This window comes from Pseudophryne corroboree, chromosome 1 (assembly GCF_028390025.1).
Source record: "Pseudophryne corroboree isolate aPseCor3 chromosome 1, aPseCor3.hap2, whole genome shotgun sequence".
Classification (NCBI taxonomy): domain Eukaryota; kingdom Metazoa; phylum Chordata; class Amphibia; order Anura; family Myobatrachidae; genus Pseudophryne; species Pseudophryne corroboree.
Genome location: NC_086444.1, coordinates 862,384,790 through 862,405,213, shown reverse-complemented (window position 1 = coordinate 862,405,213; position 20,424 = coordinate 862,384,790). Strand labels below are relative to the sequence as shown.

Genomic DNA, 20,424 nt, shown 5'->3' with positions numbered 1-20,424 from the left:
AGATATGGCCCCCAGTAGATATTCCCCCTGTGGTTATGCCCCCAGTTGTTATGACACATGTAGCTATGCCCCAGTAGAGATGCCCTTAGTAGATATGGCCCAAGTAGAGATGCCCACAGTAGAGATGCCTCAAGTAGATATGCCCCCGGTAGATATGCCCCCTGTAGTTATGCCCCTAGGAGAGATGCTCCCTGTAGTTATGCCCCCAGTAGAGATGCCCCCTGTAGAGATGCCCTCAGTACAGATGCACCCAGTAGAGATGCCACCTGTAGAGATGCCCCCAGTAGAGATGCCCCCTGTAGAGATGCCCCCAGTAGAGCTGCCCCAGCACAGATGACCCCAGTAGAGATGCCCCCTGTAGAGATGCCCCCTAGTAGTGCCGCCTACACACACAAAAAAACAACAACAACAAAACACAATACTCACCAGCCCCGCTCCTGCTTCCGGAACGCTGACCTCCGCCTGGCCACCCGCTTCTCAGATCTATGGGAGAGACACCATGACATCTCTCCCATAGTGCCACACAGCTGCACACAGCTGCACACAGCCGGAAGCCTGCTGCCCCTGAGGGGAAGGTGCTGGCACCCGCTGGTAACATAACCTCAGTGGGCGCCCGGCATCCCCATGCAGCTCCGTGCTCTCATTCTGGGTTAGGTGAAATGGAATGCAGGTCCGCACCGTCGGCTCACTTTAACCTCTGGCTACAATGGGCAAATTGTTGCTTGTGTGGTTATTTGTGTGCTTTATGAATTTCCACTTAAATAAAGGGAATCAAGACTAGAATTGTGTTCAATGCCTAATTGAAACTTATGAATTGTTTTAGGAACCAAATAAAGGCCAAATATTGTTCAGTGTTACAACAGCTTTTTCTGGCAAACGTGTATTTAAAGCAGAGGGCAATGTCCTGTTTTCTGTAATCAGGGCATGTCTGTCATAACTAAGGGTCACAAACTTTGAAATTTAAAACTACGACACCCATGGGACCTAAGGTTTGCTAATGCCATAAAATCAATCTAATATTTGCTTTGGGCTCCAAATAAGGTTAAACAGTTAACAAATCCATATCCACTTATACAGACAGTTAGCTTGGACGTATCAGAAATCTGAGTTTGCGGCAAATTAGCATTGTGAGTATATTACTTTTGTTAAGAACCTTTCAAAAACAAGAAATGTTGATGTCTAAAGGTGCATACACACTGGGCGTTTTTACCCAGCGTGTATGCACAGCGATGATCGCTGACATCGCTGGGCTGAAAATCGCTGAGTGCATACACACTGAGTGATTTTCCCCTCAGCCCAGCGATGTCAGCTAGGGGTGAGCGTCTTTCCATAGCAGGATACTATGAAAAGCCGCTCACCCCGGCGTTCATCTACTGGTAATACCAGTAAATGAACGGCGGCTGCCGGCAATGAAGCGGGGGCGCGCATCAGCGCTCCCCGCTCATCGCCGGGGCATACACACTGGGCGGTTTTGAGCTGAAAGCAGCTCAACACACCAAAAGTGAGCTGCTTTCAGCTCAAAATCGCCCAGTGTGTAAGGGCCTTAAGTAACCACTCGCTATTTATACTGTATTTCAGCTAATTATTATCAATGTTTCAACAGAACCTGTTGCCTGACAGGGGTAGTATCAGGTGACCGGCGGTCAGGATCCCAGCGGTCAGCATACCTATGTCAGGATCCCGGCTGCCAAAATGCCAGCGGGGGGAGGGTGAGTTCAACAAAGCCCCTTGCGGGCTTGGTGGCTCGCTGCACTCGCCACAGGTTTTGTTCCCACTCTACGGGTGTCGTGGACACTTACGAGTGGAATAGTCCTGGGCCCCCTGTTGGCATTCTGGCGGCTGGGATCCCGGCAACGGTATGCTGACCGCCGGGATCCCGACTGCTGGGATCATAACTACATCCCGCCTGACAATGTGGTCATTTTTCATCTGTCTAACTCAAGTGACTATCAGAATTGAACTAATACTAGAGATGTGTACAGTGGCACAGAGAGGGGAGGCAGAGAGTACTAGTTACCCGGGCCCAGGTTCCCCCTTCCTTACCTGACAGCAGCAGCTGCAGCTCTTCTCCTCAGCCCAACATATGCTGCTGTGTGCTGGGCTGTAGTGTGGCTAGGGAGGTGCTTAAAGTACTATTTTTTCTGTATTTTTTTCTAGGGTTGCATGGCCACACCTCCTGTGATTAGGCCACACTCCCTGAAAAGTACCTGGGCTCAGTCAGTCTCTCTTCTGCCCGGATGTGTACGGCGCATCGTGCTTTGGTTCTAATTTCATCATTGTGTTTTGCTTTTGCAAAACCACCCTCAAGTGTTTTGGTTTGGAATTTGGATTTAAAAATCAGAATATTGGGTTTTGGATTTTTTGACAATGGATAAAAATAGCTAAAATTATGTAATTTTGGCAATCCAAAACCCAAAAATTCAGATTTAAAATTCTAATTGCAACCCACAGGAAGATCCGAACCAGGACTCATTAGATCTCCTCGAGAGATCCAGACCGGGTTTTGGTTCGGTTTGGACCCGCAAAATTCGTGTAGGTTTGGATTTCTAGAGAACCAAAACGCACATCTCTAGCTAACAGACGTGTATACCAGTGTGTGCAATGCTAAAAAGGCACCCTTCACAATACATGTACAGTATATGAGTATACAGTATAGTAGAATGTACTGAAAATTATAAGATGTTTCCACCTTCCGATGACTTTGTCTGTTAAAGGGGGTACACACGGAGCGATGGTCAGCTGATTTCTAAGCAATCTGACTAGATTGCTTAGAAATTAGCTGAATATCGCTCCATATGTAGGGGTGCCGGCGACAGCGACGCATGGTCATGCACGTTGCTATCTCCGGTGCTAGATTGGCCTGCATGCAGGTACAATCTAGCAGGTCGCTCATTTCACCTCTGGGTGAAACACAACACAGATCTGTTATACTCTGAACATGGGATAAAACACTATGTACAGAAAAGGCAAGGAAAAGGTCAATAGAAAAACTTGAAAGGTGGACCAAAACGAAATGTCAGTAAGATAAGGCACAGTATTCATTCACACCTGCGGTTAGCCATGACACTGTGATTATTGAGCATAACCATTTCTCCAAAGACTGACATACAGTAGATTATCATTAACTAGTGATCATGCAGTAAAAGAGATCCTGTTCCATGGTCAGTACTTAAGTATATTTAGCCTCGACTGTAGAGGTGGCAAGGGGATACCCTCTGTGTCTGGGCATGTTTACCAACATTGAAAAGGGTTGTTTATTACAAGAATAGTTAGAATGTGTATTTCACTACCGAGTAGGTGGTGATGTTAGATTCAATAATTTATTTAAAAATCAAGTCGATACCTTAGGGGGAGATACTGTATATCAAGCCTTCTAAAGAGTGGAGAGGAGGGCATGTGGAGAAGTTGTATATACTGTAGCAGCCAATCAGCTTCAAGGAAGCATTTATGAACTAAAATGATAGGTACAGTAGAATCTGATTATTTGCTACTGGCAGTTGCAAAATTGAGAGAAAGCGGATTAATAGTAGCACGGTTGTGATCTACAATACTGCACATATATAATCTTAATTTTTCAAATTACAATATGATATAAAATTTAAGAGGCACAGTAAAGGGTAATTAATTGATTAATGAACAACCTGCTTTTTATTATTATTATTATTATTATTATTATTAATAATAATAATAATAATAATAATATATTGCACCATTTATAATATAGATCTTATAAAATAAAGAGAAATGTCTGATTTTTTTGCACTAATATATTCTTTATTTTTACTTGAAACATACGTGTTAAAAAATAAATGATTTATAGTATTAACAATATTTCAAAAGACACAATATTTACATTTAGAGTAAAAAATGTAGTAAAACTCTAACATTCTTACAAAATATAATTTACGTTCATACATACAGTATAAAGTGAATAAATAGTGTATTTGTAATATGTTCCTTATGTAACAATCTTTAAAAGTGGTGTAAAATATGGTATAGTCCCATATTGTTACTTTTATTTTAGGCTTTTTGAAACAGTTACATTTTTATTTTGATACAACCATATATAGAACTTTCAAAATCTATTTTGACTTTATATATATTTGATCACAGAAAGAGGTTATTTTGTTTACTGAAAATGTAGATATCAACAGTGGGATGTAATGGAGTCCGAGATCACTGGAGGTGCAGCATGCCAGCAGGTCTCGGACGTTTTTTTAAAGGGACAATCCCAAGGCATGGTTTTGCCTTGTAATTGATTGTCCCTTTAAAAAAACATCCAAGATCGCCCGGCATCCCACACTTCCGGCGAGCTCGGTCTCCATTACATCCCACTGCAAATGTTTGGACATTAAATTATTGACACATTGTAACAAATTAGATCATGACTCCACAAAGTAAGTTCACTAAGCCTTTAATTTATGAAGATTATTACACTACAGTATCTACGCTATTGTGAATGCTACTGTACAAATTAAATTATATATATCATATATATATATATATATATATATATATATATATGAAAATTACTCATTTTCTAAAGTTAACTTTATATCAAAAATATGTGTATTTCCAGGAATTTCACCCTAACTATATTGTTGAAATGGGGAATACATTATGGTATTTTGTATATGCTCAAAGGCTATCCTTTGAAGGCATGGGACCAAAATGTTTTTACAACTAGTATGCCTATGGATGCATTTGACCAATGTAATTTGGGATTGGTACATAGGTTTTCGGTGAGCACAATTTTCTTATCATTTGGCAATAGCCCATGATCTCTTACAGTGGTCATATAAAACCTGAAGCCCCATATTACAGTACGCCAAACAAACTAACCAAACTGAGTTCTCAACACCCTCCCTAGTGAAACCCAATGAGGAGAAAAGCTACAAGAATATCAAATATTGCATATAGAAAAAAATATTTTAATAAGATAACACAAATATGTTTAGTTTTTCTGTCCTGCTTCCAACCAGGTACAAACTTTACAACACTGGTGTTACATCTGGTAAAGGCCTTATAGCCAAGCTTCATTCTGCAGCCTATATTAGAGTGAGTGGCACCTACTGTTAGATAATCATATGATACTACAGTATGTTGCAGTGTCACCAATATCTGCCACATCAGGATGGGCTGCCCTTGCTCTTGAGGACAACTTGTTATTGATGACCAGTACACTTCTATGAAAAAAAGGCAACCCCAGGAGTGATGAGAAAACCCCAATGTATCAGATGGTCTGGAAATGTTCTCCCGAGTCAGGTTGATGGGAATAAGACAGCCTTCATGACCACTGTATATATAAGGCGGGGGGGGGGGGGGGAGAAGGGGGGGGGGAGCATACTAGAGTGGTTCGTAGGACATGTCATAAGGTATTTAGTATTCTTCATATTTAACATATGGAATTTGTATTTAAGATGTTGTGAGCAGCTTATAGGAAATGCAGTGGTAATCTCTACTATACCACACCTTTAATATTTGGGTGTGACTAGGTAGTATTTTAATGTTTCTCTTCAGTTTGCTGTGTCAAAAACACAGTTTGAATCTTTGAGATTTAACTAGTGTGGATTCTAGCTTGTAAGAAATGTACATTTTATTATCACTTTATTTTTATTTATTTTTTAAGTGCAGCTGTAAAAATATATGTTCCTAAAGCCATTCATGAATAATGTACATACAGCAGTCTAATTTTTATGATGTACTTGGTCCTAGTAAATTCATTCACTAAACTAGGACCAAGTACATCATAAAAATTAGTCAGACTGCTGTATGTACATTATTCATGAATGGCTTTAGTGATGCCCTGGTTACTAGTGAATTGATACTGTAGAATGCATTCTCAGTTTTATTCACTTAGCATACTTAATTCTGGCTTCCACTGTACTGCATGTAAGGTAATAGGTCATATTGAAATATTGATCAGAATATTCTGTTAAAATACATACACTAAGCTTTGCTTAAATTTTAAACACGCCTCCATTGTCCAGACCACGCCCCGCCAACGGCGTTCTAACGCCGTTGGCACATCCCCTCCCACCCCACGACCGCCTCTGCCTATCAGTCAGGCAGAGGCGATCGCAGCCCTGAGATACTTTTATCATCTCACCGGCACCCGGGGGGGGGAGGGGGGGTGAGCGCACTCCACATAGGGATTAAGACTGCGATTGCTGCCGCTGCAGCGATCCAGTCTGAATTAGGCCCTAATCCTATCATTTAAGATTTTGTTTAAAGTTAAAACATTGCTACAACTGTTTCTTAGCAATCTCTGTGACTGCAGAAAACATGCATAAAGGTACAATTTGATTTGGAGATATTAAGAAATTCTCAATATAATAGTCCTGTATACAACATTTCTGAAACATGAAATTGTAATACAACATTTCCATTTTCTAATATTATTTGAAAATGTTTTGTATATTAAATATAATAATGTGCATTGTATTAAATAATTTTAAATTAAAAACAAGCTTCTGAAATGATTACTGTATTGTATTATTAGGAGTGGTAAGTCTAATTAATAAAATGTTTATGAAAAATTCATCTTATAACACTGACAAATACATGAGTAATCGTTTGCATTTTATTACAGAACACTAAATATGTAACAGGAATGTACCCTTCTTAGCTAACTATGTAAGAAGAGTCATTGTTCTCTCATTCCCCAAAAGTATAACACATTCATATTTAAACAGGCTGCTACTCTATAGTTGTACAGTATTTCCAATAAGCCCAGTTGCTCATAAATTCAATACAGGACCAGTCAGTACAGATCAGTCTTTTCAATTAAACTCTACTGTGTCTTTATAATATATATGACGTTATATAAATCCTCCCCACATTAAGATTCAATTGGCAATACATTGTTGTTTTTTCAAGCAGTTTTAATTTTTCATTCATTTTTTTTCATACATGCACAAATTATTTGTTATGACTGAAATCAATTATTAACTTCTAAAATGTAAATCATTTTCTGATTTAAAATAACCTGGTGTAAATCAATATAATACACATTTATTAAGGATTTATTAGGGGATATAATAAATGATAAAGGATTTTTTCTTACTGCAACAATTATTGATGTTAAAGTATATATTTAATTAAAATATGTCAATTAACATTAAGGGGCATATCCTATATAATAAAAGGCTAAAGCTGCTACTCACCCCTATAGGGGGAATTTTGTGCCCACCAGCGGCCACTAGATGGGGCCAGAAGAGCAAATGACGTGTTGCTCTGTTCGGGCGCGCACAGCTGCTGGCGCTGACGTTACTGTTATGTTGTTCCGTCAGTAACTAGTGTATTAATAATGTGACACTGTCAAGATTATAAACACTCTGTTTCGTGGTGGATATTTTTATTTTAATGAAAATATCCCCACTATATACAATGGGAAACCTGCAAAGACAGTGGTAGTAACAACTGCTGTCTCTATGAGTTACTTCCCTGGCATTTTTAGAGGAGTTTTTCACATTTGCAAAAAACTCCTCCAGGGTAATCTGACATGGTGCTGGACTGTGTCTGTGAGAGGGAGACCGAAAGATCTCTCTCCTGCTATCATGCCTCCATAGGCTAAAATAAGTTTACACCATCTGAAGAAGGTGTAAACTTACGTGGCCAACCTCTGAAAAGCTTTGCTTTTCAGGGTTTAGTACATGCAGTAGGGGTCAGCTCATAGTCTCCATTGATAATAATCTCCTGCATTATGCTATTAGTACATACAATGTACAAACCACACAAACATACAAACCACACAATTATGCATAAACTTTAGTTTCTACATAATTTTATGGAAAAAAAGCTTGATACATAGGCAACTATATATTTATAGTTTGATTAAATGTTCTCGGTGTTAACTAGTAGACTTACAATAAATATGTAACAATACTGAGCTAATTAGCAATGTAATAAGCTACAGTCTTAAAAAAAACCTGCATGTTCTACAGATCAAAACAGTAATGGTTATTGAAAAACTATTTTCTATCCAAAATATGCTTATGTCCTACATTCATGGGAGTCATCTTTTGGGGAAAAAATATTTTCCATCATAAATATTTCAACATCTTAATACAGATGACTCCTCATACACCTAACCTCTATGTACATCTGAGTCTGTATACGAAGCACAACAGAACTTGGCGTGAAAAAAAGCTACGGCTGCTGCATTGTAGCATTTCATATACGGATTCAGACTCACAGAGATATATAAGTGTCACATATGAAATAATCCGTTTCATGAAGCGGCTTGTCGCATCTGTTTGCGACTAAGACGCATGTTCTCATGGAAAATACTGTATAGAACAGTTATAAAAACCTAATTTGTGGCAGAAAGGAACATTGGTTTCAGTTTAAAATGAGAGATGCTGATTTCATAGCCAGATGGTATAATGCATCACACAGATATACTTTCTTAAATACATATATGGCTTTCAAGTTTCCATGTTTAGTTTTAGTTCTAGTGCACATACAGTATGGTCAGAACTTATATTATTTATTACTACATTTTGTTTGTAACCATTTTTTTTTAACCAAAATAAATATGCATAATTCTACAGCTCCTATTCAGGAATGGGTGCTATATGGATCATAGTCTGACTTTGCCTCTTCTTCTTTTCCCCAGATATTGCACTACAAAGGAACAGTCTGCTATGTCTTGTCTATTTACCAATTTCTAATATTCTAATATGATATGTACTTTGTTCAGACTTAATTTAAGGCCAGAATATTATGGCTTGAGTAACAGAGATGTATTTGTTCTTCAGAGCTTCAGTAACGGCAAATGATACAATTTGTGCTTTGAAGTGCAGAATATTTTTCACATCTGTAAAGGAAATCATATTAAAGTTATTATGACACATGAATAGGTGATTACATGTCTAAGTTGATAAATCATACAGGATATTACATAAGTGAAATAGTTGTATATTGTCAGATTGTCAAACATAATGCACTGAAAGTCAAGTGAATCATATTTACGCTATATTGTAAATTACATTAGACAAGGTAAGTAGCATCTATTCATGTGAGTGAAAAGTATAAATGTAAACTATGTTTATGTCTCTCAAAAAGTTTAGTATATATGACGACAGCAAACAGCCAGTAATATTAGATATGTATTGTACTGTTTCTATGTTTCTTATTTGATATATATATACAGGCTACAGAGTATTGCTGTCAATAGTGCAGTTTAGAAATTGAGTTACAGAGGTTGCCGGTTTGAGCCATTGTCACATAGCTTTGTGACTTTGCCAGTTGATGAATGTTTTTTTGAATATACATTGTTTTTCTGAAAATGATTTGGGCTTTAAAGGAAATAGAAAGTGGTACAGTTCTCTACTCGTTACTATATATTACTATGGGAGCATACTTGCCTACCCTCCCAGAAGCTATGGAAGACTCACGATTTTTTGGGGTAGTTCCCCCGCATGCCTTGGAAGGGATGAAGAAGAAAAAAACTACAAGAGCAGCTGCAGTGTGGAGGGGGTGGGGCTAAAAGATGGTATTTGCATAATTTAGCCCCACCCCCTACCCATGGACCGATGAATCACAGGCATTTGTTGAGGACGGGGCCTAATGACATGACAGTTATGGGTAACTTCAATAGATATGCCTGTTATAGGCTTACATTAGTACTGACATATTTTGTATTTACATGTCTTAGCAGACTTATGGATACTGCATTTAGTGCACACTTATTTTCATTACAGTTACAGTATATATATTTAAGATGCCTTCCATATATAATCAATATTTCTTCTCAATTTTTTGCAAAAAAAAAAAAAAGCAACAACGTTGGGCTTGCCCAGCCTGTTGGTATTTCCTTAATGCATACAATTATACAAGTATCTGGGCAATCCACCTTATATTGGCAGACTGCCTAGATAATTGTACTGTGTTTTTGCTTGGTCGATCTAAAAATACTAATCAGACATGCCAAATTGCCCAGCATGTCGATTTGATGCAAGTTGGCTGTATGTATTGCCATGCTGACAGACGGATATTTCAACCATTCCTTCTCATGACAGGAATGGTAACTTGTCTCCTCCCAAGGGGGGTTGGATATACACTGTGAGATACCTCACGGTCCCCATGATATCTGATTGGTTACAGCCTGTCAGGTAAAATGTTGGTCCCAGCATTAGAAGGCAAAATAAACAAAATAATGTTGCCCAATTTAAATGTATAAAAACTCATCATAGGTCTCAAAATATTGCCTGCATAAGGGGATGTCCAAATAACCACAGCAAATTTTCATGGTTAATGTATTTCCCCTGGGCTATCCAATTAGAGCCTGACCACAGATACAAATCAAGGTTTAGGGTTCGCGTTGCTCAGGCATGCAAAGCAGAATCACTGATAAGCAGCCCTCAGAGACCCATTTATCTCGCAAAATTGCATGGGTCTAGGAACTTATCGCCTGTGTTATCGCCTGAAAATGGGCAATTTACCACATGGCAAAAACAGGCTTAAATTGGATAGCCCGATATATTATCGCACTACAGGATTTTAGTGCGTTTTTGCTGTGCAGTTGGATACCAGCCTTTATACTTTGTAAAAAAAAAATTTCTGCCAACCAGTTTTTCAATATTTACACTCTTTAGCAATTTTCTTCTAGAAAGCTATAGTACCTTGTATAGTAATTGTAATTAGGCAGCATCATTTCTGAAGTGGAATTACTGTTTACATCCCGGAGTGGGGCAATGCAAAGATGTAGAATAGATGCTCACTACCAACTTACTCTTTTTGCCAATTAGACATATGTTCTAGATAAACAATGATTGTGTTGTTGTTATTATTTACTGCACTTATGTTAGCAGATCATTTTGTAATATTTTATTTATGACAGTAATAAGTTAGTTTGTTCATACCAGTCTTGTTTCTTCAAGACGGAGTGTTCATTACATCTAACAAATACCACTGATGGTTTTCCTCGCGTGATAGTGGCATGTTTCCCATTCTGGGGACAAAATACTAGCCTGAAAAAAAATATACACACATATTAACTTGATTTACTGTACCTATACAAATGCAAAAAGACAGCCTCATAATAATAAAAGTAAGTTTCCAGATATCCACAAATTTAGACTATGCTGCTCTTATGTTCTGTGTTTTGCTTTGTATCTTTTTGTTTATGTTAAAATTCTGAGCTTCATCAGTGAGAAATGCTGCCCTGATAGTATTATGTTCAGCTTTGTGTGAATTTTTAATATACATGGTGATTCAAAAGTCACAGTACACACTTTTGTTTCAAAAACTTTGCAGGAAATGGGAAAACTGAATACTCCAGTAAGGTATGTGTGAGGTGGGCTATCTGTTAGTGTATGTACTGAACATGGGCGCCATCTTGAAATCGGACATCTTGAATCATAGTCAGTTTTTTCAAATGTCATTTACGTGTCATAGTTGCAGATTTTAACAACCGGCACCCAGAAAGACCTCCAGTTTCACATAACACTGTCAGGTGCCTAATTTACAAATTCCGAGAAACTGGGACTGTGGCTGACAAGTCATAGGCAGTGGTCATCCAAAAAGTGCTACTGACAAGACAACCTCAACAATGGTTTTGGCATCCTTCGTGAAGAGCCCACAATGCAGCACAACGCCCACACATTAAATGACTGTCCTTTATGGAGAACAGTTCAGCCTGTAATTCTAACAAAAAAACTGTTGTAACTTTTGAACCATAACTGTTATTTCAAATCTGTTTGCAGCAATACAATTTTCATTAAATTCTCATGTTGTCTGACAGGTCACCCGATCCATTTGAAAAAACTGACTTAGATTCAATATGGCCGATTTCAAGATGGCGCCCATGTTCAGTACCTACCCTAAAAGATAGCTCACCTCACCCATACCTTACTGGAGTATTCAGTTTTCCCATTTCCTGCACAGTTTTTGAAACAAAAGGGTGTACTGCTATTTTTGAATCACCCCGTAGTAATTATTGGCATGGATTATCATTTATGAAGAGATTCATCTAGTTTCATTGTCATGTTGAAACTTGAATATATCTTTGTAGATTATTTCAGATGAACATTTACATACAGTATGATAAACTATGATAGGCAAGCACTGCTACTCATGAACACAGAATGGGTCTGCACAAATGTGTCATCTGCTATCCAGTTGCAAATTACAGTAAGGCAGCTGTAGCCATTAGCCCAGAGCTATAATGTGTCCTGGACCTGACTTGCAAAACAAGTGGTGCTAGTGGTGGATTTGGGGGAGGTGGGGAGGCGTCAAGGTATGTGACCCCCTTGTTGTTTAGGATATGTTTTTTGTGCAGCAACATGCTAGCATCCAGCAAGTAAGGATGTGGCTGCTGGCTGTCAGTCAGCCTGTCAGCCCTCCCCTTGGCAGCTATACATGATCAGCCCAGCTCCACCCCTTTTGCATTCTGAATCGTAGGCTGAGCTTGTTACTGATTGAACTGTGACCCTCTTTCTTGTTGCACTCTTGTCCTCCCGCTAGAAAAGCAATGCACAGCAGCACCCCATACCACAGCACTGTACAGCACCACCAGGGAAAGGAAGCCATCCAAGGGATAAAGCTGCAGCACTGCTCAATAGGCTTCTGTATGAGTGTGTGGCTGCAGCCAATGTTCAGGGCAAGGCCAAAATTTGAACAGCATCAGGTCAGTGCGCCCTTCCTCCAGTCCAGTGTTCCCCATCATTAATGACTCACCCATCCTAGTGGCTCCCTCCTTCCCTGCCCAACCAACCAACTGATCACATATCACTGCCCTCCCACCTAGAACCACCTAGCCAATTCAGTCACAGTGATACCCCATCATTCAGCCAAGTGTTCTCCCCTGCTATCCCTATCTCATTGCCCCTTCACATCCTACCCAGTGCCCCATTCACAAACTGTCCACCCATCCAGCCCAGTGTTCCCCAGTATCTCACTGACTCCTGAATTCCAGTGTCTACCACCCTGCCAGCCCAGTGTCTCCCCCCTTCTCTCCCCCACCAACCCACTCCCTCCATCTAACTGCCCCTCAGCAAGAACCCCCGCAGTCCATCCATTCATAGTGTCCCCCCTTTTCCAGCCTAGTATCCTCCCTTCCACTACCACCTCACTACCCCCTTTCCATCCATCCCAGTGCCCCCTTGTATATCATCCACTGCTTCTCATTATCACCGTCTCCCTGTCACCCATTGCCTCTCCCTGTCACCTTCTCCCTGTCACTCTCTGCCTCTCCCTGGCATCATCCACTGCCTCCCTGTCACCCACTGCCTCTCTGTCTCCCACTATCTCTCCCCGTCACCCACTGCCTCACCATCTACCTCTACCCTGCATCACTATCTCCCCATCACCCTCTATCTCCTATCACCCTTTTCGTCACTTACTGCCTCCCCTGTCTCCCTCTCCCTGTCACCCTCTGCCTCTCCCTGGGTTCATCCACTGCCTCCCTGTCACCCTCTTACTTTCCCTGTCACTGACAGCCTCTCTGTCTCCCAGTATCTCTCACCATCACCCACTGCCTTACCATCTTCTGTTCCCCTACATCACTCACTCTCCATATCACCTGCTATCTCCTGTCTCCCTCTGCTGCTACAAGGCATCACATATGGATACGGCATTCCCGGTGAAACCACACCCCTTGTTGAGATACCACACCCACTTTTTCTGGAGTGAGCGCAAAAGAACACCCCCCTCTCTTCCCATGTCATGGTGCCCCTCTCTATTGAAAAATAAAACAGTATATGTATTGGCTTGTATTCTAGTAAACCATTGGTGAGGGGTTGCTGTTTGTTCTGTTCAAAAATCTAAATTCAAAGTTGTTTCAGCAGATAATTATTCATGAAAGCTATGTACAACACACAGGGCCAGGGTCGGACTGCCCATCTGGCTCTTTTAGCATATGCCAGAAGGGCCGATGATATGGCACTTCTGGTATATGCCAGAAGGGCCCCCCTGACTCGTGTCGCGTTGCAAGTCCATGCCCCCCTGACTCACGGCATGCCCCCTTGTATCTTGTACGCGTGCCAACATGACATGCACACGTGCCAAAGGCCCAGGCCATTTTGGAACCCAAGTCCATCCCTGCACAGGGCTAGTGGTAAGTTTATTCTATTGGTGCTACAAAGTTATGGTAGCATACATCTCTCTAATTTTACGCACGTTTTCATATCAACTCTACAAAACTACATGAAAGAAAACATAGCTATTTATAATGCATAAGTATTTTGTGTATGTGGCATATTCCAAATAACTGTTACTTACTTTTTCTGTAGCTCTCCTGATTTTATCCTGATTTTTTGAACATCAAATGCATATGTTGTGAACCAATCTGACCAGTTGAAGTAAGAGTCCTTCTCCCATTTAATCTTCAGCATTAGCAGTTCTCCTACATTTAGTTCAGTATAAATTAAGTAGGAGTAGGTCTTATTGGTCGACATTTCAGCTCTAAAAGATTCAAACAAATTTGGTTAGTATTCCTAATGCCTATTGCATTCTTGGCTGAATATACCGAACTACTGAGCAGACTGTGAAGCTCTATAAACTTTTTACATCCCATCAATGTATATTTAGATAAAATAGTTAAAAAACCAAGGTTATGTATCAATCAAAACATTAAGGCCCAGATTTATCAAGCCTTGGAGAGTGATAAATAGCACAATGATAAAGTACCAACCAATCAGCTCCAAGCTGCCATGTTACAGGCTGTGTTTGAAAAATGATAGTTAGGAGCTGATTGGTTGGTACTTTAGCACCGTGCAATTTATTACTCTCCAAGGCTTGATAAATCTGGGCCTAAGCAAATCACTCTATGAACATTTTATAGATCAAGACTTCCGAATTACGTCTTATGTCTGGACACATACTGTATGTCTGAAATGGTGGAACAGCATAAGAAGGTGAATGTAAGCATAGATAGAATACAGTAATAATGTATTCACAAAACTATGAAGGCACAGACATACTTATCAGGAGGAGTGTCTCTAGTAGGTGCTGAGGGGCTGGTGCAACAATATTAAATGATGATGATGATGATGATGATGATGATGATGATTTACCATAAGCAGCACTGTTTAGCTGCTACTGACTGGCTAATTGTGTACTAAACACTTTTATTATATGAACTTACATCTGTATATTCACATTAATGCATTGACATTTCTATTTGGTCTACTGCATGAAATAAAATCCCAATTGGATTTTTTATAGGGGAAAGAAACAGGTGATTACTGTTTTACATTTGTGTTTGTATTTAATTAAATTTTATGTGCAACAAGTCACAATTATTAATAACTGGAATAACACAATTCCCTCTTGTATATATAACACATCATTACAATAATCATTTGCACAAATAGGGCAATGGAGTTTTGGCATTTACTACTAACACTTCTACGCCACATCTCTATGCTATCTTTACTCTGCGGTGGGGTGAAAGCATACACACTTGTTATTTCTGAGGTACACCAAGTGCAAATGCTAGAGATGTGTACAAAATTACACATTCACGTAAAATCGCTTTATGTTTTGTGCAGCTTATCCATCATTGTACAAATGCACGCAACTGTGTGGTCCTTTAATCATATTTTACAAGCCATGATCTGTGAGTCCCATTAGGGGTAGGTGTGGACAGATTTATGTGTTGACAGATTTAGAGTTAGGAGGGGGAACATCCTTGTTCAACTCTAATTCACAATATTAAATGAAAGTTGCCCAGTATTTGTGTGCTACATTGAAAAGCAGCCAGTGTTTTCTCTGCAAGCAAACCTACACCCTTTATCTGATTTATTACTAACTCTAAATCAGAACTATGAACACATTTCAGTGGGAAATACAGTTTTTGGTTCACATGTCTTGTTTTCAAGCAAGATCTTTTACACGCACCTGTTAAAAATTAAAGTTCATGTTTTATTTGAGACAGTTCTCAGTATTCTTCCCAATATTTTCCAAGAAGGATTTTGTTATGACTACAAACATTCTTTATCATCTTTAAATAAAAGAACTGGTATAATGTTTTATTCTGCTGCAAGAATCTCATTTTAGTTGGGTTGAGTATGGGATAAAGGCGCTTCCATGACAGCGGTCATATGAACGACACCTGGTGGGTAAGTATTCTAATCCTTTCCCCTAACCCTCTAGTGGCAAATTGGAGGGGGGTTTCCAAATGCAATCCACAATCTCCCACTTTGCGGAACATTGGAGCAAGTGCTGCAGTCTATGGGAGCTGTAGAAGAACTACTACCCTGTACAGTCAGTAATGGGTTCCGGTATAAATGGTCGACAATGTTATGGTCAACACTCATTAGGTCGACCGTTATTGGTCGACATTGACATTGTCAGCATGGTCAAATGGTCGACACATGAAAGTGGTCGACACATGAAAGGTCGACACATGAAAAGGTCGAAATGAGTGTTTTTACTTTTTTGTGTCGTTTTCTGCGTAAAGTGACGGGGAACCCCAACTAGTGCACCGTGTCCCATCGCATGGCTCTCTTTGCTTGCCATGCTTTGGGCAAGGTACCTCGCTGTGCTCGGCACAGGTTACCGTTCCAAATTGTAGTCCACGTGGATCGTAAAGTATGAAAAAGTTCCATAAAAGAAAAAAGATGTGAAAAACTCATGTCGACACTTGCATGTTGACCCATGTCGACACTTGCATGTGTCACCCATTTGTCCATGTCGACCATGTCAATGTCGATCAATAGCGGTCGACCTAATGAGTGTCGACCTTAACATTGTTGACCATCTGAACGGATACCACATTAATGTACACATCGGTCTTTTAATACACTGGATACTGTATGGAATACAGTATTAATATTTAACACTCCAGATATTCTATAGTATAGGCCAGTGATGGCACTAGTATAGGCTGTACCAAATATATTTAAATTATATAAATAAGTGGTCAGGAAAAGGTTAAACTTACTATAATAAATATATACACAAACATAATATAACCAGTACTGCACTTTCTAAGCACACATTCTCCCACCTCATGGTAAGGCTCCTTTGTGTTCTTCCTGGCAGCTACGCTCTGATCCAGTGCAGTAATTGAGGACATAGCAAACTTGATAGAAGGAGCTGCTACCAAAGGGCATGTGCAGCAGCTCTGCTCTGTCCCTTAAACTGCATAATGTGGCGGCAGCTCTAGTATTCCTACTGTATACCATTGCTATTGTTGTCATAATTTGAGTCACTTGCCAAGAAGAGGGGGGTTTCCGAGCAACTTCCTCTTCTTGCAACCTAAGCCTAACATCCCTCCACATTACCTAATTCTAACCTTTCCTTCCCATAGCATGACTCTAATCCTCCCCTTAGTGCCTAACCCTAATCCTCCCCCCCCCCCCTTCCCCGTGCCGCCTAACTGTAACCCTCCATTGCATAATTATGTTTGGGATGCTGACTGTCAGGATTCTGGCATAAGGATTCTGATGGGTGTCGGGATTCCGGCACCAGTATTCTGACTGCCGGCATTCCAAGCGTCGGCGTGCCACTGCATACCTTTAGTTTGTTGTATTGCATTATCATACTTAAAAATGTATCCAGTGTGATATAAACTAGACTATCAAGCAATTCCTGTACATACCATTTATATCTATACAACATTTTAATTACACAGTACAGTATACTTACAGTGTAAGTGGTCGGTTTTCACTTTCCCCATTTGTTCCATACAAGGAGACTAGGAATGGTTGGTTGATTACAGTCAGGTTCTTCTTTGCAAAGAAATGCACTTTTACTTGATAGTGGAAAACTAAACATTCAAACAAAAAGAATACATCAGATTTGGCGTACAATTTGGGGTTTTTTTTACAGAAGAGAATATATACTCCTTTAAATTTAGTTAGTCTATAAATATGTGTCCAATACTGCTGATTAATGTATTTGTCATTATTGTTTGAGGGTGTGCATATTAGTAATTTATGTATTAGTGTACTATTTCGTATACTATGTCCTATTATATTTTTGTGTATTTTTTTTCTTTTACACTCAATTCATGATCAAAGTCCAAATACTTTTTTGTTTGTTTGAGTACAGTTGCTCTTTTTACAACTTCCATGTGAACTGTAAAATTTGCAATGTGCAACTAAATTATTATTATTATCATCATCATCATCATCATCATCATCATCATCATTATTACTACTATATTTTAATTTCAAAGGAATTATTCTTATAAACTTAATACATTGAATTATACCTTTAAAAGGCATCTGAGCACCAGTTTTCAAGTACATCTTTACACTCCTTTTTCCCCGTATCTTATTGACTTTGTAACCTAAGGTATTGCAACGATTTTTCCGACAGCTTAGACAAAGTCCTCTATCAAAGGCCTCCTTTGAATTGCAGCGATAGGCCATGCTTGGCTTTTCTTCATGAAGAAGAGAATCAATGAAGAGGTGAATGGAACGTTCATGAGAGCATTTCACAATCTGGTCCATGTCTTGAAATATAAGAGAAAATAACATAATTACATATTGTAAACAATAGGGATTGGTGCAGTATTTTTGATTAAACGGGAATACAGTATATACAGTACCTTGAAAAAAGTGCCCAGATAAAGAGGGCAATTCAAATGTTCACGTGTCCCCTATCTCCCATCAGAAGTGATGGGAGATAGAGCGGCGATATTCAAATGGCTCCCTTATCACGCTGAACGCGACCAGTACAGTCGGGTTTAGGCACGCAAAGCACCTAAATCTGGCTACACTAATGGGCACGATTGTGAAGAGACCCATTTGGGTGCCCAAATGGGTCTCTTTACATGCATTTCAGCTCGCTACCTCAGGGGGTAGCGAGCTGAAATTAACTTGTCGCGCCCATTGGCATTAACATTAGAATACTGCCGGTGGCATTAACATTAGAATCGCTGCCAGGAGGGGGGAAACAGCATTTGAATCCGGCCCAAAGAGTGTATTTCCACATATGCTCATGCTTTACAAAGCGTGTATTTGCACATGCTATAGGATATGATACCCCGCCTAAAACTGTTTCTTTGGTCAACAGTTTTGTAAACACGGCCTTATTGAACTTGACCTATATTAGAATGCTCTACTCCCTCACCCACACTATATCTGTCTTCTCCAGGTGCAAGTAGATATGCTGTAAGTGCCAGAATTACACAAGTATGCCTAGGCGCAAATACGGGTATTTGCATTTTGAGCATGCGCAGAGTGAAATCACGGAGCATACTCTATACAAACTTGTATACTACTCAGTCTCAATCAGCTCAGTGCCAGAGCAGGGCGACCCTCTGAATCAGCTCAATGCTAGCCCTGCCGCCAACAAATGACACATTATGATGTTACGCAGAAAGAACTGAGCCACCAGCACCAGAAAGTACAGTCCTGCATAGAGCATTATTTGTAGCAGTACTACAAGCTGCAGGATGCTGTTTCATGCATCCTGCATTTCAAATAGCACCAATGATGCCATAGACAAATGCACAGGGGTTTCCAGTTGCCTGGTATCCCATCTCCCACAGCTTGGCTAGCTGCCACTACATGCTGTGTAAAGGGTGGAATGGAGCTGCTGCATATGCACAGTGGCAGCATATTTCCTTACCAAATCTGCTGTGTGTGTCTGTGGATCTGAGTGCTCAATCATCATATCAGAGAGAGAATCTGGGTAGTGGCTTACATTGATAATTGAGCCTGTATATGTCTAAAGTACTGTATAAAGTGCACATTGTTTGGGGTAGACTATAGCTTGTTGCATTATAATTATGCATCCTTCATGGGCTGGCGACAATCGCTCTAAAATCAAACATATGGAACCTCCCTTCAGAAATCCTGCATTTGCTCCTCGATGTCGTCACCATGTTCCTGGGTGATGGCAGCATTAGCACAGCCATAGTTACGGCCCTGCATCAGCTTTACACACACATTCATAAACTCCACTGATTGTGTTCAGTGCTGAGCTTGTAACTCCCCAATTTGCACACAAAGCAGATGTCTCTTCTGGCTATCCACTGTCCCAGTCAGTGCTCAAGATTCTGAAGTGAAATATTTTTGTACTCATTTACCTATGAATCCACGAAGTCCTTTTTCTGCCATAAGCCGTATAGTGTCTCCAATATTGCAGCCTGGCTGAAAGTTCCCACCATTGGGATAAATGTCAATATGTCCAACAGGCCTTTGTATGCCTATGCTGCGGTCAGGGGTGCCCACACTGTAAGTATGCACCACATCCACGAAATCTGCATCATCAGGAGACAGAGTAACAGAGGTTTCTGCAAATTCAAATCTGGGCCCAGCTGGATCCAAACCTGCATAGAATAACATTGTAAGTTAGAGAGCATTGGAAATCTTAAAGTGGCCACATTCCCTTGAAGATAGCAACAGATACATGAATAGAACATTTGGTTACAAACGTAATGTGTGGTGAAGTAAAACAAATAATAAGTCTGCCTATGTATAGATGTGTCCTTGTGCACCTAGCATCGTTACGCCATACAGC

General features: G+C 40.0%; 1 protein-coding gene across 1 annotated transcript in view; it reads right to left on the bottom strand.

The window, feature by feature from the left end:
* Positions 1-4,912: 4,912 nt before the first annotated feature.
* The window catches only part of LPL (lipoprotein lipase), a 34,613-nt gene continuing 19,101 nt past the window's right edge, over positions 4,913-20,424 (bottom strand). The window contains exons 5-10 of the mRNA XM_063919999.1: positions 19,991-20,233; positions 18,167-18,409; positions 17,599-17,719; positions 14,227-14,409; positions 10,869-10,976; positions 4,913-8,821 (exon numbers count right to left, since the gene is read on the bottom strand). Coding sequence (XP_063776069.1) covers position 8,821; positions 10,869-10,976; positions 14,227-14,409; positions 17,599-17,719; positions 18,167-18,409; positions 19,991-20,233 — 899 coding nt within the window. The 3' untranslated portion in view covers positions 4,913-8,820. The remainder of the gene's footprint in view (positions 8,822-10,868; positions 10,977-14,226; positions 14,410-17,598; positions 17,720-18,166; positions 18,410-19,990; positions 20,234-20,424) is intronic.